The sequence below is a fragment of the Varroa destructor genome, unplaced genomic scaffold (assembly GCF_002443255.2).
Source record: "Varroa destructor unplaced genomic scaffold, Vdes_3.0 BEIS01000005.1, whole genome shotgun sequence".
NCBI lineage: Eukaryota > Metazoa > Arthropoda > Arachnida > Mesostigmata > Varroidae > Varroa > Varroa destructor.
Genome location: NW_019211458.1, coordinates 17,214,447 through 17,239,990, shown reverse-complemented (window position 1 = coordinate 17,239,990; position 25,544 = coordinate 17,214,447). Strand labels below are relative to the sequence as shown.

Below are 25,544 nucleotides of genomic sequence, written 5' to 3'. Positions count from 1 at the left end.
AAGAGATCGTCGCTTTAACCCTATAGATCAAATAACATTTACAATTACTTAGGAAGTGAGATGACCTTTTTTTCTAGGGAGAATGTCTTCTTACGAGTTTTCCGCACACAGACTTGCTCATCAGCTGCAAGATTTTTTGGGGCTTTTCCTAGAACGAGGTTTCAGTAAACATGCGAGTTCCTAATGGCACATGTCCGCTCAGCAAGTCAAGGTTGTAGGGGTGACACGGGAAAAAGGTGGCGAGCGAAATGAAAATTTTATTTTACCAAAATCATCCACTCTTTAGTTTCAAGGGGTCATCGTTGGGTAACGCAGACCTTTTTTAGGACATTCCGTTTAAGGTAATGTTCAACAATAGATTTAAAAGGTCAATGTAAACATCGGCACACTATACTAAATCATCTAATGATGCATTTCAAGTCGATTATGAACAATGTTGACTGTGAGTGATCGGCAGCTCGTCATACGGCTCTTGATTTAATATTCTGCAATCCAAGTTAGAGTAGTTACTTGAAATCAGTTAGTTAAGTTGGGTACTATTGATGCGCCCAGCGCTTATTGCATCCGATACGTAGTTCTGACTGCATACCTTAAAAATATATAGTTTTTAATAAATTTGGAAGGTAACAATTCGTTGTTTGATGTTAAACCGTCCGTCAATCAACTACCTGCGTGCTGCTGCCAGAGTACGCTTGCCATTAACAAACGGCAAAAAGTTGCATTAACAAACGTTTCAAGCATGCGGACAAGGTAATCATTAGTGTTTTTAGTGGAAAACCGTTTCGACATCGGTGAAATAGCGTCTGTCTTTTATAAACAAACATGGCGGTTTCCGGTAAAATTACAATAGCTTCTCTTCGAACGAGCGTTCAAAAAGCCCCATTTATTTAGACTCTGTTTGAAATGGCTCTCTTACGCTTGTAGACGCTTGAACATTGTGGGCTACTACCTTAGGAAAGCACTGTATGTTTACCAGTTGAAAGGCTATTATTGATCATCTTTCGGGTCATCCAATGGGGCGCAGTCGAGAAAACGAGCATGGTCTGTAAACCCGTTTTTTTTTTGAACAACAATAATGAAAATGATTTTTTGAAAGAACGTTATACAGCCAATTAGTTAGTCACAGTATTTTACTAGTGGAGTCCATCTTCAAGTAGCGTATTGCTGTGTACATTTTGCGTGCGCATGCGCATCCGACATCAGAATCAATCGTAAGCAGTTATTATTGTTATTGTGGAAATACCGACAACAATGCCATGCAGTGAATAGAGCGCGATTTTTAAAATCGGATTTTCCGCGCCTGTATAAATTCGATCGTTGACATTCTTGGTACTCATCCATTACTACTAGTCCTACTAGTGTTGTACCTTCGTATCCCGCGTTCGGCAAAATATTTGTGTTTGTACAAAAAGGAGCTGTAGCTGATCATATGCTGTATAATCTGCTTGTCGAAAGATTGCAAACGAACATATTGTGAACAAGCTGCAAAAAAGAGGTAATAATATTTAGAAATACTATTGATAAAACGATATATTGATGACGGTCTTCTAGTTTAGACGCGTATCTTTTTTTTTCGCCACTACTCTGGTGTACATACTGAATAGTGCCTGCGTCTCTCTAGTGGGATCTTTCTATGATCTTGATATAGCTGCCATGCTAAGCTTTGATTCTGCCGTTCATATAAGAAAAGTTTAGGCGTTTACTGCTAGAGTCTATAGTAGCAATTTGCAATGGGTCTCTGAGGTGAAACCTGTATTGTATTATACCATAGGTTACCTGTACGAGCTGATTAATATGAAATAATCTGGAATAAGGTTCTAAGAAATTAGGCAAATAATAAGGGGATGGAAGGCAGACGTAATCGACTTATCATAATAACACGCATAGCCATACATATTGTATACGTATAGTTGACGATTGAGCTCGTATAAATAAACCCATAGAGGTATGGCCGCATATTATAAAATAGCCAACATCTGCTATTACACTTCAAATTTGGTCGTTAATAAACGATAAAATTTACTAAATTGAGGTGAAGCTTTTGCCATACTTATCTAGTTCTAAGTTAGTTTTTTTTATTTTTCGAATTTTAGCCATAGTTGCACTGTGACGAAAGAGCAATAGTTGTTAATGCGATAGATAGAACATTTTAATTAGAACATCCGATAGGATTCATTATTTGCGTCTATGCTTCTTGTCCGAAGAACTGAAGATCCAGGACCAGCCGTCAAGCCTATGTGAAGATAGTATTGCGTTCATCTAGGTTAGACAACTCGCTAAACGCAGATAGTTTCAATATTTGAATATTTAGTGATTCGTTATCGTTGCTAGCTACGGGTTACAAAGTGTCCACGAAGAAGAGAGAGCACGCCTTTACATTACATTACCATCCAGTGGTCGTCGCGTATTTCCTAATAACTATGGAAACATAATACGTTAATGTAAATGTGACGTAACGGCCATTAACAGGGCCAGAATCCGCTCAAAAAATGCCGTCTTGTGGAGATATCCCTTTGCGCGATTCTCGCGAATACAAGCAAACGCCATGCTGAAAACAGCTCGTTCATTTTCTCGAAGATCTCGCATCTTCTTCTGTAATAAGAAATAGACGCATAATCGTAGCTCTTCATCGTATAGAAAGTTGTTTTATCTTACAACAGACATATATTTAGCTGTTTGCTAACAACAGATGTAAGTCCACTGAACGAGGACAAATTATGTGTAAACAGAGAGAATGTTGTTTATGTTTCCGAGTTCCGAAAATGCCCAAAATTTCACATAACAATTAAATATTTTGACACTTTTCATCAAATGACACTTAAAAATGGTTTTGTATGGTCGTGGTTGATTAGCAAGTTCCAATCCAAACTAAGTTAATCTAATTCATCCTACATGTGGAAGGTTATTATTGGCGCGTACCGTCCCATCACGATCCTAAATGTTATGCTTTTAGGTAGTCTTACGTTCGTCTTAGTTGCTATCCAAAACATCTATACAGTAACCACTATGAAGCAGACATGATAAAATCTACCCAAGGATCGATAGATCGACTAGACGAACGTTTATCCGCAAATAGACCTCCATTCGGCCGTAATAGATTCGAATATTTTTTTCGAGCATATATGTCACGACTACTTTTACAGGGTTGGCAGCGAGTCGATGTTACCACACGGTGGCAACCGTCATTCGTTATAGTTATTTGGTATATAAAGCAACGATATTACATATACAAATAGATAAATGCGTTATCTGTTTTGCTCAGCCTTATTTGTGCTTACATGAAAAAAGTAACATGAGAGGTTAGCTGGTGGGATCCAGCTGAAGTAGATACCTTCACTTACAACATGACTTAAGCCTGAAAGGTACAACGCATTTTGCTTCTCGTTTCGGCCAGCGCAAGATGCTCTTAGAGGCTCTTTTAAGGGCGATCATCACTCAACGTGAGCTCATCATTCGAGCAGCTTTTCGCTGGCCTCGAGCCCCTCCTTCTGTTGCCTGGTCTGCCCGAATGCATTGTGCACGCGCTCGAAAATGGGGCGGTAATGATTCAGTCAAAATCAAGCTGAAAGGCTCTCCGTCTTTTCTGTGTGTTTCTCGTTGAGGGCATCAAGCCTTCCCGTAATCAGCATGCATGAGCCTCTTTTGGCGTCCTGCAGGCATCTCTATGAACGTTTGTAGCCTTGCTTCTCCTACAGACCACTAACCTTCAGCTCGTTCCTCGTAGCGTGGCGTTACCCCGAACCTTATCCTACCAACCTGTTTGCCGGTAGTAGTATATATTTTCATTACGAAGCGACGTCTGACGGCATGAAGCGTCCATTCCGTCAGTCGTTTCATCTTCTCTGCTTGGTCAGCCAGGGGATTCGCTGTGTGGATGCTCACACAGATGATCGGATAGCGAAAGGGATGTTCCACCTAACAGCCAACCACAACGGCTTCCGCTATTATGGGCCGTCACCCTCAACTACTGCTTTTGATTGGTCGAAGCACCGCCGAGCGTCCGTTGGGTGTTTTCGTAGGGAACAGTCCGTTTTCGCCCTCCAACTGGTTCGCAAACATCTCAGGCCTACGTACGATATGGTATACCCACGTTGGTTTGTCGTAAAGCCCTATGGCCGCAAACTCAGCTTTGGTAGTGCGCATGGTCCCTTAGATCTGCCAGCTGCGCGGAGCGAAGCACAAGTTCCTCTACAACAATGCTGCGTTAACGGCAAGGACAGGTGGGGCAGACCGCTAAAAGGTAACACGCCTGGCAAAGTGGGCTCACTGAAAGCCTACAGAAAGCTTCTTCCATCTGTATGGCCAGCAACCCGCCTTCAACGCAATCAGTAGTGCCGTCATTGTAAACAGCGAACTCGGTAGTGGTAGACAATGTGCGACGACATTTACGGGGCAGCATAGAAACGCTATTCGGAACTCTCTCAGCGGTTTTCTTCTAGGTACGTAGCTTGGCCTAACTGCCCCAACCATAGCCCGACGCCCCCGGCACAGTACGCAGCCTTGGCAGGCCCAGCCCGCGTTCGTTGCTGCTAGTCAAATGTTGACCGTTCGTACGATGATGACTTTTAGCCGTTTCAACAATATAATAAAGTGCAAAGAAAAGGATGGCAGAAGGAGTGGTGGAAAATATGCCCGTATTGGACAAGGCCGAGTGATTATCCAGTGAAGTTCAACGTACGGTCAGACCGATGGTCTTTGGAAGCTTCATGCTCTGTACGGTAGCACAGAGTAAAAGCTAACAGATCAATGCTCTAAAAAAGTTTAACTCTCTGAAGAATTTGGGCTGCGGTGATGACTTGAAAGTCTCATAAGAAGTGTTACGTTTATTTGTTTCGGATGATTTTGAGGCCATTTTTACTTGCACAAAAACAAGCCAATATCAGACTTCCAGCATTCTATCGGTCTTTTTCCGCCCTTTTTATACTGTCTATAGTAAATTGCCGGTAGTCGAGGTTACGCTGTTTTACTTTCTATAGGGAAGTAAATAATGAGCAATTGTAACCCATAAATATGCAAACTGATAAAAATATCCTATGCAATACTTATTTAAATATTGGCGTATAGAAATTTGCTTGTCACACTTCAAACTTTACAACAAAGGAATATGTATCGATCTTTATATTTACGCTTGGGTGAAAAACAGTAACCCACTAATGACTCTAGTTGTGAACTTGCTCGATGTGGGTCAACCCTTTACCTTTCACGTATCGGTTGGGAACCTTTTATTCTCCAAACGGCGTTTTACATTCAATGTTACTTACGTTTTCACTTGCCTGAGTACAGGCATATAGAAGCAGAGTTTTTGCTGTTACCTGTGGATATTATATATTTTTTACTCATTAAGGCTGTTGTTTCAGGGCAACTGTTGTCTATATAAGGACCCTCTTTCCAGGTTGTCATTACAAAAACTAATGTACCATATATCTGCTTGAAGAACGTGTCTTTTTAATACAATTTTATATTAACTTACAATTTTATATTTTATATATTAAAGAATAATTATGGCCTACTTATCTTTTTTTCGATCAGCAGACGGGCGCTACGAATATGAGCATTTTTTTCATTTCAATACATAATGTGTATTCAAGCTCTAGATCAGCTAATCTTTTGCATGCTTTATTTTTACAATATTAAGTTAATGTTTCGTACGCACACTAACTTATAGTCTCAGATATTGTTTCCATTCAGCTATATGCGCAATTTTTTTGTTAAACTAAGTTGTCTCGTTGGAAAAACTCCACAGTAGACTTGGCTCCCATTGCTAAAATTCATCACAAAGACGTCTTGCTCTAATCCTTCTAATTTGTTTTACGTTTCCGCTTATCAGTGTTATTTTTGCCGGTTCATAGCTGCTATATCTACAGGCACAACTAATAAAAAATGTACTCGTCGTACCGGTGATATCTAGATCCTTAAAAGCACACTAATTCCGTTAGTCAGACTGGTCGGTATCACATCTGTGTTGTGGTGCCTCGTTTCTGGCTTCTTGCCACTACAATAGACCTTACTTTTGCTGCTACTGCGCTCTTAGCAGTCCGCCAGCAGCCTTGTTTACAGCCGTCCATCTCATCCGCGCGCTTCCAGTTAGCTGCCAACAATGAAATCAGAAGGTTTAGAATGGCATCAAGGATGGCGACTATTCTGGTGGTGCCGTTACTCCTGATATAGACGGCTCTTTCTTTTCTAAGGTGCACATATGTATGTTCGCGAATGCGCGTGTCTAGCCGTCCTATAGCTGTGATCTTGCCTCGGGCAGCGTAGATGGCACCTACAGCCGTCACATTGGCTAGCGAGAGGTTAGGTAGTTGGGTTGTAAGTGCTCCAGCCAAGTTAGTTGTGCTGTACTATAGAGATACTCGTAATAGTGAGGTCTATGTAGAGATTCGGAATAGTTTCTGCTGCCAGTATCTCTGACTAGTGCTGGCACTGGTTCTTACCGCAGTAGTCCATTAGCTCCGCAAAAAAGATAGTGTTGGACAGGAGAGGCAGAAGGTCTAAAGTACTGCAAGGCTGTGGTGCGTTCCACGGAGCACTAGAAGAATGAATTGGCAAAAGTATGGAATCAGGCGGCTCTATTTGGCTCATCGATCGCAGGAGGTATCTTTAGCCTCCAGCTAAGGCTAGCTACTGGCTCTAGAAACAGCATGCAGAACGACTCTAGCCAGCTGATGAAAAGCCCACTACAATTCGATACCCCCAAAAGATTTCTCTTCGTGTTTGTTGATGGCTCATTCCCTCGTCGACTTTGTTGTCGTCGTTGCCATAGTCACCGGCCCCCTACCCCCTACATGCTTCAATAGGGCGCTACACTAAGAGATAGAAGTCCACAAAGATTTTGCAGAAGAAGCTGAACCTCACGAAGTCCCACGGACAACTGGACCAGCGAATCAGGGAAAAAGAAAAAGGGGATAGAGAGAGGCATGGGGAAGGAAGAAACGGTAAGAGCAAAAACCAAGTCAGCTATACAAGATAACGTTACTAACTCTACTACTGAAGCTAGTGCAATCGAAGCCAAACGACACGAGAGAGGAACGAATAGCATCTGCGCTGGTAGACAAGGTAGCCCACCAGCACACTGAGCACTGCGAGGGACAAAAGCGCATAACGTACAAGAGAACGCGAGACATGTACAGATCCCAAAGTGAAGTAGTCACGCGGTGAGATCTTTACGTTGTTCGTTCACGCATTGCGAAGCAAGGAGAAATAGCGTTCATAACCTATTGGAACTGTGTCAGAAGGTTTAACTAATGACCCGTATTTCGTAACAAACAATCGTACATGTCTCAAACAAAATCTTATCATATGCTCATTCGTTTAGAACTGCTAAGCTTCCGCTTGCACATATATAACGGCTGCACTAAATGTAAGGCCCGTATTTTCTATTTAAGGTACTAATACCCATTGCGCAGAACGCACGAAGCCCGCAAAATTACATCGGTGTCGTCAGAGGGCCACGGGTTAATAGCGTGTCGAGAGAAGCAACGGCAAGGCAGCAGCAGTGTAGACGCGAGGGGATTTGCAGGCACCCGGTTGTCCTGTCACCCAGAAAGTGACAGCGGAGGAACGAAAAAGAGACGGAAAACAGGCAAGGGGATGTAAGTCCTCGCAGCCCGGCCTGACATGTTCGGTACTCCTCACGGTCCACGCTCGCGAAAACACCAGCTTACCAGAACCAGCCACAGCTTTCATTTCCAACAAAGCGCCTTGTGCTAGTCGAAGCAACAGAAGAAACCGGTATGCAACGTCCTTCTCGTGTGCCGCCGGCCTCGTGCGCTGTTGACTTGCACCCGTGATTGCCCCATCACTGGCGTTGAGACGACTGGCAGCCGCTGCCAAGAGCGTATCTGAAGGAAGGAAGAAGTGAAAGATTGAATGCAACGTGGATTCTGACACGGTAGCTAGCGGGACAGGTACCGGCATAGGCTTGCGCCAAGGGCAAGTATACAATGCCATCGATGTATCGAGCAACAGAATAGGACAAAACGTCATCCTCGACGCCGGCTGGAGCTGGAGAGGCTCGCGGAAAAGCAAGCAGTGGGAAAAAGAAGGGGAGGAAACACAAAACAGTGAAGCAAAGAACACGAATAAGCCCATGTAATGATAATCGAATGCGTTGGTCGGTGCCCCGAAGAATGCACCTCCATCGAAACTGACGGCAGCATGCTAGTTATAGTAGTGAAACACGGATGGCGGCGGGGTCATGGCTACTGAGGAGAGTTAACGCTCTTCTAACCAGCCAACCACAGACGACTTGTCCCCTACCACCACTCAACAGCCGGTATCTTCGCGTGCCTGCCTTCGATAACAAGGAGCCGAGATTTTGACTGTAGCCAGCAAGCTATCACCCAAGAGTTAGGCAAGCAAGGTTTCGCGTCAGGGAATCTGCCCAGAAATTCGGGCTGCGTGGCCGCGAAACTCAGATATGTTGAAACCGCCTCTCTCGTTTCGCTTTCAACGAGACGCTGTGGCCTCTGTCGCCATTAACGACGGTCTTTAGCTCTCCTCGCTTCGATCGTCGTACCGCAGAAGAGACGATAGAGAACAATACGCAATGCCGTAGGTAATATGCAAAGCAGGCAATAGGGAAGACATTCATTGGAGCCCTTCTGATGCTAGTCGTGATACTGGTATTGCGACTGTGGGATATTACGATGCTTCGACAATGGCAATTATAGTGACAATAAAATGAATTGTATGCCTGTACAATGTTTGACTGGACAGTGGCCGGACGATGCACTGAGACATTGGGTACCAATCATAGAGGATGAAAGCGAACAAAATGGGCTGGAACAAATAGGGCAAAGGGACCCAGCGAGCAGACGCAGACGCAAGCGTGACACGGGGCTTGTTCTATGAAGGGTCAAGAAGAGCTTCTATGAGACGCAGTAAGAGCGATTGAGATAGAGGCAAACAATAAAACCAAGAGCCCCCTTTCTCCTTGCATACGAGTGTCCTCAGAAGAGAAAGGACAAGCCAGAGAATAGAAATCAGCGTCGATCCACCTGGAGAGGCTGTCTGTGAGTCGTGTCGGGCGGCGTTACCTACCTGGGCTCTCTCTGGACCTTACTTGTCGCCTGCCGAATTTCCACCGCTGTCACTGCTGTAACACTCAGCGTCAAAGCCGCTAAGAAGGAGGCGGATCGAAAGCGAAGAATAGATTTGTCATGGAGAGTATTTCCACCACCACCATGACCCACCAAGAATAAGCGGAAGAGTCCGATAGGAAGAACAGAGGGCTGAGCTAAAAGCTGAGCAGTTTTTCGTGCTACACCTCAGTCTTCAGACTTCTTTAAGCAAGGCGCGTGCGTATAGCTAGTGGGCCAGTTGCTTTGAACGTGTCTGTAGTTCGCGCTGAAGCATTTCAATCTCGTAGGATTTTACAATCGGAAATTTTTTCCTTCTTTCCGCAAATATCTTTAGTTCACAGCTGACTCTACTAGAGGTTCTATCGTTACTACTAAACTGGTGTGGATCGCTAGGCCTATAGTGCCGGGACTCAGCAATTAATTGTTTCACCCTTAGAAGATTAAATGTGCTGGATCATTACAGGCTGTAGTGTGGTTTGGCGTAAGCCGGCCATTCTTCATGGCCTGGCAGTCACGCACGGTCGAGCGGCTTTTGCGAACAGGATTCTTCGAGTAGTATTTGCAACCGCCTACGCTTTTAGTCTGCTAGCCGGATCAGGTACGATACAACAGTGCACGACTAAATTAAGAATATTGTCAAAACGTACCATTTCCGTGCATATAATTGGAATGTACTATATAGCCGATTTTCCTATAATCTAATTTTACCATACCAGAAAAACATCGAAAGATATTTATTCATCTATGCATTGTACATGCTTATATTAACTAAATCGCCATCTTCATCACAAGCGTACAGATAAACTTATGTTAAATATGATAAAATATCAACGCACAGTTCGGCGGTTGGTAGGTGATCTTCGTGCCAACGATCTTCATCTGTCGAGCACATGCACCTATCAAACAAGGACTATTGTGAAGATTTAAAAACATTCTTGACATGCCTTGAGCGCTTAATGATTGATCTAAGACCATAGATTGCGTTCGTGGAACATAGGGGCGTGCCTCCTCATCAAGAAGGAGATCCTTTCGGTCCACTGATAATACTTGCTGTTATAGCTTATTAAAGACACACCCCTGTCTAAGGTAACCGGTCCAATTAGAAGAGTCCCCATTAATATGCTTTTAATTGTGACGAAATTAATTTCTATTAGGTAAGCGCAGTCCTGCCGTTGTTTCTACCATATTATCTCTCAACTTCATTGCATCAAGCTGCTTCAAGGTAATTGACTTTTCCAATTTCATACCTATTAAAAAAATCCATAGCAACCAATCTTTAATATGGAATTAGTATTCAAATAGCTTCTATGCAGCGCATATACAATCCTACGAATAAATAAACTTAGCTTATGCTTATCCGGTCCAAACAGTGAAGTCTGTTATAATTATGTCTCTTATTCTGTCAACTAAAACCATAGAAGAGTAGTAAAATTTAGAATAGAGAATTTATTTATTTTCTTCTCCGTATCGTTTAGGCCGACTGAAAGGTGCAACCCAAAAGGCAAAGCTTCTAGCACTATCTGCTTAGAGAAACTAAACGTAATTTAGTTAATGACAAGCAGAAAAATTATTATTTTCGGCTCGGATTATTATATTATTAATTTCGGAGAATTTTCACACCACTAAGTTCTATGTTTCACTGATTAAACACGAGAGATGTATAACAGGCACAGTTTGATAAACAGACAAATCTAGCGCGATTTTACACAAAACATTCGAACTCATACTTATTAATTACATAACTAAAGTTGCATATTGCTCGATGACAAAATATCATAGTAGGTCCTAAAGGATGCGTGACAGAACTTGCTTACAGCTCAATAGCCGGACTAACTAGTTGAAGGTCACGTTTCGCAATTCTTAATTACTCCTGTAGACGACGGCTTCATGATAGAAGTCACATGTGTGCCATCTTGAATATATGTATATATACATCCCGTTCCGTCAAAATGGCCGCCTATTACGACGGCTTTTCCAATTCAACTTTATTAGCAACTAAATCGGGACCGGTCCTTGCTGTCACACACTAACGTTTTTCAGTATTTTCACTAATCTTGTAATGATATTAGTTTTAGTTCTGTTATTTTCATTACGGGTCAAATTAAACACGGGATGATTTCGGGTCATTATGCATAGTTCCAACGTGTGCATGGAAGTTAGCGCATCAGCTTTCGTTATCCCTTTCGTACGGTAAATGTAATACATATCAACAAATTTCAGACCTTGCAATATGATTAAAATATATATATTTTGATCATGAAAAATTTTTCTCTCAAAGCACGCTTTTCTCGTCTGACCATTGACTCGTACACTAAATCGCTCACCATGCGGTGGTGGGTCTGAAAACTGAGCAGACATTCATCTCTCAGATTCACTAATACGCCGCTTGGCTGATGTACGCATCGACGTCGTTTATCAATGGAAGGAGTTCCAATGATGGACGTTCACATCACTACACAGCTCGTGTCTAACCTATTTTTCTTGACTTTGCTCTCCACCGGCTATGCTCTAACGTATCTTAAGAACGAAGATACGAAGAAACCACCCGTAAGGCTTACTAGTGCTGTTCGTTACGTCTTCGAGTAAACTCCCGTAGAAGCAAGTAGCCTTATCAGTATTAGCATTGATTTTCAAATGAAAATTGTGGCTTACACGTCAGACATCTATCTGGTAGCTTCACTAACAACAGCCTTGTTGCAAAAAGCATTCGCTCTCTAAACAAACAGTTTAATGGATAATAATAAACAGTTTGAAGGAAAAATGGAAAGGTCAAGCCAAGAAACGTAGGCACGCACTGAGAAATTGTGTCTGAATCTACAGTTATGAGAAAAACTTGTCCAAGCTTTAGGTTACCGTGGTAAACACGGTGGGCAAGAACCCCCAATGTCCTCCTGAGTACAACAAATTTGATAGGTCAGTAGAGGAGCTTACTACGTGGTTGCCCAAGGTGCATCTGAAAATGCCATTATAGAGCGGAAAAGACGAGTTCACCCGCTTCTCGAGTGGACGAATCCAGTCAATCTGAGAGGATTTAAACAACTTGAAAAATGTACTCTTCAACAGTTATTCACTCAAAAGCTGCAACTACGCAGTTGCATCTAAAAATTAAGGTTCTCCTAGTACAATCCAGCTTGCAGCGTACCGCAAACATGTAGCTGTCTACCTTTTCTGTATGACTGGCTCGACTTCAGTGAAAAACGTTTGGTCTCACCATACTAAAACATTTTCAGTTGTATTATATTAGACGCATGCGGGTTTATGCGTCGGCTTACATAACTAGTATATTCTTAAGACGCTAGTTCTTAGAAACTTCTTAAAGGAATTATGCTACGTGACGTCACTTGTCAGCCAGTCAATCGTTCTACAGTAAGGTGTTAAAGTTAATGAAATGCGGAATACTTTGTCCGGAAACGTTTGGTGACTTCGTGCATTACTGTTTATATCTTCTTTGCGCCAATCTATGACTCTGTCGTACAGTGTACAATATTTCGGATGGCACCAGACCAACGTAGGCTTAATCCCGCCGGTTTATCGTTTTTAAAGATCTGTGAGAATAAGGCAAGGGTTGTCTTGGATCATTTTCCCTTTGGTTAAAGGTAGCTACATGCAAAGTTCTATATTGAACAAGTGTAATTCTGTGTTAACCGCAGATGCACGCAAATTTAGGCAGACAATTTCACTCGTTCGTCCACGTATAACATATTGTGTGCGTATGTACGTATCTGTTTTAAACGTCAACACCTGCACGTGTCAACATGCATGGAATACTCGTGAGAGGTTCATCCATGTCAGCCGATACTAGAATGTGTGTACAGTTGTGATATCGGTCTCCACTTGAAGCAGACGACTAATTCTAAGAGATAGCCATAAAATGAATTTTCGCTGCCTAACAGATAAATCGCGTGCCTAATTTATCTATAAGGGTAAAAAACCAAGGTACTTTCCATCTATTTTCCGAGCTTAGTTTTTTTTAGCTGCATGAGTGGAACAGACGCCACCCCCGTTCAAACCAAACAGTAAAGTAAATGTGACACGGCGCCCAGTTGATATGCAAAGTCTCCATTAAAGCTGTACATTTCTATAAATGTTCGAGTAGAAGGCGTCGGCAATAGAAACGGATAACATCAAACCGATAGGTATTCAAAACGTTTTCAATTTATAAGCGTAAAAAATGAAGAGTGGCTCGAGCGCCGAAAAAGTCTCGCGCGGCTTTTGACGTTTTTGCTCTGCTTCTTCGATAACAAGAATATAAAAGTAGATAGCGTTTGACTTCAAATAAGAGGTATTACTACTGTTCAAATTACAGGATGTCAAACGACAATGCCTTACAGCTAACCGGTTGACTCTTAGCAGGCTTCCTACACATCGATTTAAAGTTTTTTTTTTCGAAGTTAGACTATTAAAACCTTTACCTTTCATTATTTGGGGTGTCTAAGCGAGTTTTGCGATACATCGGAGTGAGTCTTTGACAGGAATCAGTATTTCGGCCATTTCAAGATAAAGCAGAAATGAGAATTGCTGACGATAAATCTTTGATAGAAAAGACCACTTTGTCATCTATTATGACTCAGCCGAGAGTTATTTCATATTGGGTATTTTCCTATTAGGTACTGTTGCTAAATATTATGTTTGTTAGTTACGTTTTTAAATATTTACGTTCGTAATCGTGTTAATACTTCGTCAAACGGCCGGCCCCCAGCGCGAAGCAAACGCTATTAATCAAATAATTTGAGCCAAGGTCCTTATGTACCTAGATGCAGTACATGGACATGCTATTCACTAAGCCATCCCAAAGGCCACTGATTGAACGTCAAATATTGGTCTAACTTAATAAGCCTTAAACCACAGGCAAAGCCTTTAAGTAAGTCGGTGCGCAGAATTTTCGGCCCAGTACAAGCGACTGCTTTTCAAGTAGGACAGATATGCAAAGTGTTCTCCTAATCAACACAGCCTCTCAAATAGCAAACGCTTTAGTGAACGATTAATCTGTCTCTATAATATAGACTAGAATTAGAATGCTCTTTGAGAATGCCTTCGTTGTCAAATTAAGGAGAACTAAAAACAAATCTATGCTATTGTAGGTAAAAATGCCTCTTGTTTACATACTGTCACTAACACTATACTGATTCGTTTCTAAATAACGATAATCTTAATGTGTACACACGTAAATAAATAAGAAAACTCGACGAAAACGGCAAACATACCGTGCGTGATTTTTTTCAGATGATTTTCTAAAAAACGACGAAGGCAAGCGCCTTTCCACGTGCGTTCGGCTGTTCGTGTTCGTCCATAAAATGCACGCCGTTTACGTAGCGCCGGCGATCTCACTCGTTGAAGCTTGCATGCGACCTCCACCGCCGGCAGCTCTTTCTTCGCGCATAGCCTTTCCGAAAAGTCATACCACTTTCAAGATTACGCTCCTCCTATCAGCCCTGACAAGTCTGGCTTTTGAAGAGATAGCAGGTCGAGAACAACTCGCTCTCCGTATCTGTCGTCTATACCTTCGTTTCAGCAGTTATACAATTATGGAACTGTATCTCGAAAAGAGTAGGGTGTTGCTCGTCTCGCTCGCCAAACTTGATCAAAAAGTTAACGGCGATTTCGACGACATTCCCGTAACGCGGGTCGCAACGTCGGCGGAGTCTTGGTCGACCGTTGGTAGTGGCCGATACACGACGGCTTATCGCTGTTGGCGGCTTATCGAAATGAAGGCTCGTGTACGAGATAGTACCCGATGGTTGAATCGCTCATTTGGGGCACAACTGTTGGTGTTCTATGCATCGACGGCTGTGAATCTCTCGTGTTTAGCTGGTGAACTCATCATCGTCGCGCACCGAACACCCGATGCTCTCTGGAGTGTTGCTCCGCGATTAATCGAGTGTATGGCTGCAATGTCGCTGGCAGTGTTTATAGCTCAGTTAGGCTCAGGAATTATCTCACTCTGTCTTGGGACGCAGTTTCGAATCAGGGCAGAAAACCGTTTAGCAGACGAAATTCGCCAGGTACTGGCATTTCGCCAGGAATGGGACGCTCTTCGCATCATTGATAGCGCTACGCATGAGCTTCCGACACTCGCTGGTGCCGTCGTTAACATAGTGACGCTTGTGGCAATCGTCCTTCAATTCGATGTCACTGTTACCGAGTCTGTATTCGGTAATGACAATGGAGAGCAATGTAAAGATGTTAATCGTAACTGCAGTCCAATGAAAGACAATCCTGCGGACTAAAAAAGAATTTAGATTAGAGGCTTATGTCAATTCTAAATTTATTATTATACATAAACATTTATTCTATATACACCTATTTACAAAATGCGACACACCATTCTCTATAATTCAAAAAGCACGATTATCGTAAGATATATTTCAGATCTTGTTAACCGAAATAGCGAGTATCTTGGTGAACTAGGAGCTGGTCAAATATTTAGTGCAATACAATAAAGCTTAAGTGCACACGAAGCTATTTAGAAATGTATACTCGTTGTGTTTCTGTAAGCGCAGAAGATTCTTCTTACACACAATTATAAGATGAGATTAAAAGGATGAGTTAAAGATAAGACATATAATAAGTTCATCTAAAAGTGAGATTGCTTTTATGCATAATACGAGAAACGTCAAATACCTATCTCTGACCACTAGCTCTAAATCATAGAAGCTTTGTATTGTAGAAGGATTGTATTGATAGGTTCCACTGCCAGGATATCTTATTAAAAAGAAACTTAAACTAATTATGTACTTAACTAAATTCAACAGAAGCAACAGTTCCTTGTAAACACATGCGAGGAAGCCGTCATGTGCCCCCGAAGTAAATAAACGAGCAGTTTGCCCATCCGAACGGGCTCATGCCGCTGACTTTGTGTCCCGTTCGTCGGGACAGTAGGAAGCTGAGGCAAAATTGTGGTAGACCACTTGAAGGAAACTGTAGTAGTGGCAGTTGGCCTGATTCGGTCCGCCAGGACGAGCCAGGACGAGCGCCGCTATACGACCCCCACGAGAGTCGTTTATTACCCCGTCTAACACAATTGCTATTCAGCTTTCGCTCGAGTCTCGATAGAACCCAACTAGATTTCCTTGCCTCTAATTGGTCAGGATAGGTCGGAAAGCCTTGAAAGGAAGCACACTTTTATCTGAAATAGGGGTAGTTGCAGGGGACCGCTTACGGCTTAGGTAGCGTCGGGAAAGACGAGAACTGCGCGGCCCCAGTGATGCTAGTGAGCCTTGTAGGTTCCGTATGAACTACAAACGCTATGTCAGCTCGCTGTTAGTACTGTTTACCCCTTGGCTGGCGGTCCGTTATCCTTCTGGCCATGTAGGATGCCTAGACGCTACATGAAATGCAGGTAACAGCTAATACTTCAGCATCGGGTATCGGCCAATAGGGAACGCGTTACTTAGTGCTATGTGGAAGCGTAACATGGATAAATGATGCTAAAATAGACTGAAAACAGGATTGAGCCGTAAGTATCGTCCACTAAGGGTCACACGCGAGATGCGTCGAATCTGAATGTTAGAATCACTTCTATGTGAAATAGAATTCATTGTGCTTATTAATAATGTATCGGTCTTTACCTATGATTTGTTGTGCGACAGTTCTAGTCGCTTGCGTCAGACAGACTTGTGCAGCTCATCGAACTCACTGCTCGGCGACCATAGAACGATTCTTCAATGATCGAACAAAACCGTGAGGAGCACCTTGGTTGAGGGTCTGCATCGTGTGACTTTCTCCTATTGCGGTTTGTTTTTGAACCGATGCTCAGAAAATGGCGTCTCATTCTCTCCATCGAAAACGTGCCGGGCGGTCAAAATGCGCTGAATATAAGGCATCTTTTTTTACCAGTTACCTTATAATGAATGATTCAGCGGTCACCAAACACGAGTTATTTCATTCCTTTCACATTCTCGTCCGGAATCGCTATCACAAAGACTTCGGAATGAGGATCGTCTTCGGTGGACTTCTGCACATCTTCGAAATGCTCGAGCCACTGGCTCACCTAAACTTTTCTTAGAGTCTGGCTTCAGTGAGCACTCAGCAACATCTGCAGAGCGGGCGTACGGTTGCTTTTATTTTTAAGACAAAACCTGATGCACGTTTGTTACTCTGTTTGAAAAAAATTGCATGACGCTTAATACAAATTTCGCCGGAAGAAGCGAGATTGCATCGGATTGTTATGAAATTTCATCTGTCTATAACAGAAGCCCTGGTATTTTTGCGGAGACAATTGTTATAGCGAAAATACTCAAAGGACTCATTTATTTCTGAGTGTAGTCCCGTACTATAACAACAATAACTGAATCTTCTTTACCAAACTATATTACGTCTTGCATCCCGTTTCAACAAAAGTCAGATGCCAAATTATTGACCTGGCCGTTACACTACCGTTAATGCGTGGACACATTTGGGATATATGTAGAATTAAGTTTCGCTTACGAGGCATATTAATTTTGCAAAGAAACACCTAAATAACATTGAAGTCTGATGAATGAAAACTTTCCGGTGCTCAGTGTTATCGAATCGTTCTACGCAAATATATTGCATTGATGAGCTTTGCGTGTATTACGATGCAGACGGCAATTTCCCATTTAACGTCAGATTCTACGAGCTGTTAAGTTTCAGTCAAACGTTTATTAATCAGTAAGTAATAAAAAAAAGTGCTATACTGATCCGTGCATGTATTTTATCATATAGTAATAAAAGATAATACACAATTTAGTAATGATACCAGGACCACAGGATTCTATTCACGGACCATCTTTCCGCACAAGTGGGGCTGCAACAAGGTAGCTCTCCAACAAACTGAGATGAGGTAGCCCACGTGCGAGACTCACTTTGTAAATATACTTCATTTCGTGTTATCGAAGGCCTTCAGCCTTTTGAAGTGATAATCCGACTTAACCATAGCAACAGCACCTGAAAACCGAAGGACAAGTCTAGCGTAGTTTGCACCCACCACGATTATATCTCTATAACGTCTTATACTTGGTTAATAAAGCTACAACAAATCGTCCTTTGCGTAGCTTATTATCTAGTTTTAGCAAACACGTTCGATTTTAACTATCAAGGTAACTTGGTTATTACAGTTGATTAATCATTGTATAATTCCGAAGTAAAGTATGTGATACTTTTTCGTACTATTGAAACTGCTATTACTTAGTAGCCAAAAATGGACGAAATTCTGGAAGGCTGATATGCTTTAGGTAGGGTTAAAAGTTCATAAAGATTCGCTGACAAATTTATTATAAGCACAATTAAAATCGCGAGGATCCACTGTGAAGACTATAGTTTCGATCTCACGGAGTACGCGCGAATCGATGTGGTCGTGTGTGAACCTCGTGTATCCCGTAAATGAAAAACGCACCCCAAAAAATCCTTTACGACATATTTGGTACTATACATAAATATTAACTGAACACCAATAGAGGAAAGAAAAACTTGAAAGAAGGTGCAAATTACACGCAGGTATAGCTTTTATTGATCCTAACCTGAAAAAGAGAATAGATGTATGATGGCTGTTTGAAGGTAAACTCAGTGTTTGGGAGTAGAAATCTTTCTTTGAGATTCCTAATCTAAAATGCTTGGCAAAACTTTATAAAGACTCGTTAAAACTTTCAATACGGGCATCTAATATCAAACTATGCACTGGTATATTACACGCCAAAATTAGTGTTATTACTCAAATGCGGGACACATGTTTCAACATGTGTAATGTAAAAAAAATTTACACTCTTTCAAGTACAACTTGAACCGTCTGTTTGGCAGGTATCCCATGGGGCAAGACCCAAAGGTTAGGATAACATTTGTCTGAGTGTCCGCTGCCGCCGTCATCGCTAGATTTAAAAATCTTATGTTAAACATTTTATTTACATTCGATTTCATTTACGGGAGTTGAGAAATCATATTGTCCGCATGTGCGATAAACCCTTTTTCTAATTTAACCCCTTTTTTAAAAGGGGTCCGTAATGTTAACAAGTGTGTTTCAGGTGACAGCGAATTGACGCAGGTTTGGCGACTACTTTACACTCAGCAGATTATCAGCGTAAGTATCAAAATGCGCGCATGCTGTAGCGATGTAAGATAACAAAGGCTTTTGAAGGCTACCTTCGACGACCCTCAAAAAGGCATCAATGAACGTACAATGCCAATGACGACACGCAGGCAAAAATAAGTTAACGTTTTTGTAAATAAGACTATTAGCAGCTATTACGAGCAAGAATAAAAGCGTACTTATCTATAAGGGATCAGGTTTGGAGGCCAGCCTTCCCTTGGGAAATATCCACGTCCAGATAACTCAGATAACAGAGGTGTTCACTCGTGTTATACCGTACTGGTCCCTTATGCCAGTTATTATGTTACTGCCCGAATTAATTAAGCCTACTATTTGGGTCTCAGTATAAAAGCTACTGATGGAAAACGCTTCAACAGTGGATTAGTCGGGTACAGAGTGCGATGTGCCTTTAGCTACTGGGAAAAGTACAGAACATATTTCTATTTAAAGGCAAGTGTCATAACAGGGGCCCGGAAGTGTATTTTTGGGAACACTGCTCCATATGTACATGTAAACCATATGTTTAATCGGACCAGATCAGGCAATGGCAAGTAACACTTTCTGCTAAATAAGAATATATATCGCCACGTTGGTTATAAAGTACCCTTTAGACATTTAAAATGAGACAGTAGAACTGACGTCGTAGCAGTTTTTTTTTGTAGATGTTTAATATACCTTGAATGAAATTAAAGCACTTTTTATATTTTTACTGGTACATCGTTTCTATTCGTCTATTTATGCATGGGATAGATTTTTAATCCAAGTGAACTCGAACAACCACTATGTACGCCTTTTACATGAGCGGCAGAGAGTATTTGTAAGAACAGCAAGAATCTCATAGCTATCCCATAGCTAAACATCAATTTTTAGATCCGCATATATATACCCTTATATTTAGCGACAAATATCGAATCGAGAGGTTCTACGATGAAGCTCAGTTTCACTTAAGATTTGCAAAGTCCTGGAGTGTTGACAGGATCTCGAGCTGCTCTGTACCTATCGATATAATCCCTGTACTTGGCTAATTCGGTGTGGTACATGGGCCAATCAGGCGTGCCACATATTGGAGGTCCGCCAGACACCACACCTTGCAGCTGCCAATGGCCGTTACGTTCCAAGACGACAGGTCCACCCGAATCTCCAGTGCACGTCGATCCTAAATCATGCTTCGAACAGATCACTTTATCCACATTCATGGAACGCATGGTTCGGCATTCCTCCTTTGTGATAATATGTTGCTTCACTTGTTTAAGTTCGTTGGACTGCTGACGACTCAGGTATCCCGACGTGTGGCCCCAGCCCGTGACGTAGACCTCGTCTTCGCTAATGCGTATCTCATCGTTTTTGTCGGGCAGACAGATTTGGCTAATCGTTTTGGTGTAGGTGACGGGCCTCTTCAGTTTAATGATGCCAATGTCGTCAACGTTCCCGCCGTTGAACGTCGGATACGAGCAGTAGTGTTGCACGTCAATAATCTCTTCACCTTTGTCTCTTGTCAGGCGCAGATGAGCACCAAGGTGGACCTGTATTGTTTCTGCAGGGTAGATTAAGCAATGGGCGCTAGTTACAACTGTGTTCTGATCGATTAACGCACCAGCACAAAACTGACTGCTATCGTTCCATCGTGTAGTATGAAGGTATCGCTTCCGGTAAAGTCCAACGTGCCACGGCCAGGAACCTGGTCGCGCTATCCGGCCGCCGATAATGTTCATATCGGTAAGCTCCGGCTCAATGTTCGGAACGCCGCAATTTCTTGCTGCAGTAACAGGCAGAATAACAGCCGCTGCAAGGAGGGCAATAATTGCTGACAACAGTAACCTCATAATGGCAGAAGTCCGTCTTTTTCTCGACATCTGATCTAAGAGTAGGCGTATTAATGGTCAGCCAGCATTTTATAAGCCATCTTGTTTGATTAAGCGTTTCAAAACAAAGCTGCAGGAATTAATAAGGATTTAGCGTCAGGTGATCCCGCTAAGCAATAGCCCGTTGACGCCAATTCATCGGCCTTGACCGCCCTCAATAATTAGATCGTATTGAGCGATAAGCATCAAACGACGGAGCAAACAAGAGAAAAATAATTTTAAAAAAATTTATAAGAACTTATTTTGTGATTCATACTTTCTGAATGCTAAACATATTCTTATCAGTAACCAGGTATATCTGTTCTACTTCGTAGAAACGCGGGTAGCGTCAGGCGACTGTTTCATATACTGACGCTGTTTCTCTATGAGACTTAGTGATAGATGGGCTACCGCTAGTCAAAGCATACTTCTAATTTTATTTTTCAGTACGGTAAACAAAATAGAATTTATGTTAGACATATTTGCTGATGGTGTCTACCTAGAAATGACGAGAATGTCTCGAACGATTGGAGAAACTAGATACTGATCTTTAAACATATTTTTTCTTGTATTGCGCCATACAATGATGTATATGACGGCCCATTATCGACTCAGAGAATCAAGCATTATTGACTCACATATGGCGTCTCACGCTCAAGTTGATACAGCAGCCTACAATATCAGAAACAGTCGACATGACTCGTTCTTCGTCAGAAACTGCCAATATCGCTATTGTATAGGTAATATTGCTGTCGTGAAAGCAATCTTGGAGGTCGCACCAAGAAATCGAGAACTTCTTACAGAGCAGTTTGTGATACATCTCAAAAAAAGCTAAAAAAAAAAAACATTCCAAACTCTTTCGTAAACGTGCCAATAATAAGTTAGACTACCGATAGCTCTAAATGTACGTAAAACTAAGAGATTCGTATTCATTAAAAGCTACGCTGGCGCAAAATTTCTCTTTATATTATTGTGTTGACAAGTAGGCAATGCCTGCTCACACAGCTCTGAATATCTGTTATTGGCAGATCTCACCTGTCGTGCAGAGCTTGAGATTGTGGGCCTACAGCAGAGAGTTGATCCACTTATTTTATTGAGGATAGGAAGTCAACAGAAAGCCAAAAAGACACGAGAAAAAGAAGTGACATAGGATTATTTCCTTCTATAGGTATTCCGAGAGTCCAGGTAGTGGCTTAGGTTTCGATAACCCATTATCCAAGATTGCTGAACCCTCTTACGAGTCTGGAAGCAGCTCTACGGCCGTCAGGGTAGATGTCGGCACGCAGAAGCCTTGCTGTCTGTCCTAGAACAAACTAACAATATTCAGGAAGATCTCGTATTGCGATACAAACGCATTGGCAAATAATTCATAACTCATGCTGTTATTTGCAACGCGATTTCATCAAGTAAAATTTCTCTGCATCTTTATAGCAAACATCGCGGATTATTATTCAGAACTGGACAGCGCAAGTTACATGCATATAGGAACTTCTGTCTAACGCAAACGCCTTCTCTTATACATCATATAAGCTTAACCTAAATACCCTTGCGTTTATTTTACCACTTTCGATAAAGCTCTTAATAACGATCTTTTATCCGGACGCAAACAACGTAAGCTGCCTGAACCGAGTGAGTATTGACAGTGAATATCCCTTTAAAATAGTCCCTAAGGTCTGCGACGAGAATTAGGCTTACTTCGAATCGCCGATTAGCCTTTGGGGTTAATTTATAGAAGCGACGCTGGCCATTCGTTGCAATGAAATGATCCCGCCCCCGGCCAAAAATTTCGCTTAAAGTCGTGGATGAGTTTCTTGCGACGGCGATTAAGCACAAAACGTCAGCGTATCTTTGTTTGACCGCGTTTAGATATGGAACGTCTCGTGCCATTAACCGCAGCCCTTTATGTTTGAATGGTAATTTTTTTGATTTCTCAAATATTGTTTAGTAGCTTTAGATCATATAGTCGGGTTAGCTTCTTGCTATGAGTTTTTCCAAACCGCTTTTTCTTACTTTGACACATAACCGATAGCGTACGAAATAATCCATACCATTCGATACCGGATCGAATCAAACGTACAACTTAGACTTTTGAGCTGAGTTATCTAAGAAACAACGATTTCAGACGCGTATCTACAATGAGCAATCCTTTATACGAAATGATCATATAAGCTTCATTGCTTATGGCACATCTAATGGTGAAGTGTGGCGTACGAAACAGCGCTAGAACTGTCGTAGTATAGTTTATGCTTAAATACGACGGCTTAACTATTCTTGAAAGTCGATTGACTGAAGTCACTATAGGGTCAGCGTTAATCGGCACTCGATTTTCTTTTAGTGAGAAACCATGGCCGTCACTGTGCGTTCCACGAATATTACTAGGATTAAAAGACATCGCAAAAAGGGTTCTTCTTGTTGGATGATCCTCTTAGCTAGGTTCGGTATGTGACCTTTTAATACTGCAAAAATACAGGATTGACATGGTGTTGTTTACAGCACTTTGCAATCAGTGTGACAAGCATGCTCGCTCCGTTGTTGGCTGCTTCCAAAAACAGTCCGGTATCGTCGTTGGGCACTCCGTCCATCCCGCCGCCACCACGAAACGAAATATGCCCATACCCATTCGAACCTACACCACAACGCTTCTCTAAGATTAACAGGCAAATACACTGCCCACTAAGTTACGATTAATATTCGATCCAACGTCACCGAAGTTTCTAAATCGTAGAGAAACAAACAGCGGTATGATGTACCCTTCGTTTTGGATAAGGAAAAGGATACGTCACGGAATATCATGCCGCTCCGTGTGATGTTATATAATATGTTTTCATTGTTCCCATACGTCGACACTATATCACATACACTTCTTTTGTACTTGTGAATTGAAAGTTGGTAAAGTGTGCTAGCCGGTTCTAGCACATCCCGGCAGATCCATTGGCCATCTTGTCAGTTGGCACTGAACTATTAACGCATAGTCATTACTAATGATATTGCATATGCGGAGCAGTAAACGTCGCCATAGATCCGCTCAATAAGGACCGTATAGGTCGTATAAAATAGGACGACTTATTCCTACTCTCGAATATAATAGCTCTTGAATTTGTTCCCTAGCCTGTTTCTGTAACTGCAGATTTGGTTAATCATGTGTGACACTAAGGATAAGGGCGAAAAAATAAGGCCCATTATAAAATAAACATTTTAGAGAGAACTGAGTTTTATTTGAAACCGATAAACACTAATATAGTTGGAACTTGATGATAACTTTTCGCTTTTACTTTATTCTATGATCAACATTACTATCAAAACAAGCACTTATTGAAAATGAACTTGCGTCATAGAAAAATACCTAATTGTTTTAGTTTGTCTTTGTGCCATAGTAACGTTGGAAAAAATAAATTGCGACAAATCAATGTGGTACCGTAATGCGACACACAACAGAACGCCATTAATAAAATCGTAGATAAATGATATCGTTACAACGCACGAGAGTAATGATTATGAACGATCTGAAAGTGGACCTTTTAACCATTATACTGAACAAATGAAGAAATTATCATTTATTCTTCAAGAGCTGATAATAGACATTTAAGATCTTCAAGTTGTACACTCCTCACTATCCGAATTTTGCGCTAATTTTTGCAACAAAACCATTGGACGCAGCGGATTGATTGGATACACACCTAACTGGAGAGCTCATTCTTCAGTAAAATTTGCTGCTAGAAATCGCTCCTCCGTCAGTACATCTGAACGCACTGCTAGATTCGAATATAAGGTAGGGAAAAATGGCTATTAGTTACAATTTGGTGTGGTCAAAACTGCAATGTTGTTTTGTTCCAGCTTTTACACAGGTCCGCAGGACATTTTACCTTTTAGTTTTGCTGGGTCATTGCTTGTCTGGACATCTCGGATCCAGCTAGGGTATTTGGAAATTGCAGTGCAGTACGCAGATCCCGCGAAGTCACCACATACTGATGGGCCACCAGAAAGAACTCTCCGCCGTTGCCAGGAATTCTTACAAGCCAGAACCAGCGAATTGCGTGAATTAGCGCGGTATGTCGAGCTTAAATCGTGCTTCGTGCCAACTACCTTGTCAAGGCGCTGTAAGATGTTTAGCGCCAGATATTCCTCTTATGAGATGTCCTTTTACCGGATCTGTGAAGGGGCTGGGATACGCTCCAACAAGAAGCCAAATTAGGCCCTACTTGGTCACAAAAAGTCATCATTACTCAGAACCGTCCTTTGCTGGTCGAGTTTCGGGGTGATGGCGCTGGTGAATTAAACTGATCTAGTTATCCACAGAACAATCGGTTCATTTTGAACGTCTTTTGTAAATGACTAGGAGAGTAAGAGACAGTCAATGCTGACTTTGGCGAACTTTTCACTACGCATATTGAAGATGGTCTCCTACCTGGGCGTTAATTTCGTCTATTGAGTAGGCCATAGAGTAAGCCGCTGTGACAACCATCGGGGAGTTAGTGAGCGCGCCTGAACAGAAATATTCAACTATCACATTTTGATTCTTGTAAAGAATCAAATTCAGAGAATTAACGTGCCACGGCTACGGATAGAGAACCATGT

The 25,544-nt window shown here is 41.9% G+C and overlaps 2 protein-coding genes and 1 long non-coding RNA gene across 3 annotated transcripts; 1 reads left to right on the top strand and 2 right to left on the bottom strand.

Annotated features, from left to right (window-relative positions):
- Positions 1-233: 233 nt before the first annotated feature.
- Positions 234-25,544, bottom strand: LOC147755360 (uncharacterized). Its single transcript, XR_015328589.1, has 3 exons — positions 24,833-25,544; positions 14,291-17,993; positions 234-2,592 (listed from the first exon to the last, which is right to left on the bottom strand). It is a non-coding gene; the product is annotated as an uncharacterized LOC147755360 (long non-coding RNA).
- Positions 9,380-15,560, top strand: LOC111251112 (uncharacterized). Its single transcript, XM_022807415.2, has 2 exons — positions 9,380-9,684; positions 14,310-15,560. Exons 1-2 carry the CDS (start codon positions 9,531-9,533, stop codon positions 15,311-15,313), a joined length of 1,158 nt encoding a protein of 385 aa, XP_022663150.2. The 5' UTR covers positions 9,380-9,530; the 3' UTR covers positions 15,314-15,560.
- Positions 18,522-21,017, bottom strand: LOC111251113 (chymotrypsinogen B-like). Its single transcript, XM_022807417.2, has one exon. The coding sequence runs from the start codon at positions 20,979-20,981 to the stop codon at positions 20,073-20,075; it is 909 nt and encodes a 302-aa protein (XP_022663152.2). The 5' UTR covers positions 20,982-21,017; the 3' UTR covers positions 18,522-20,072.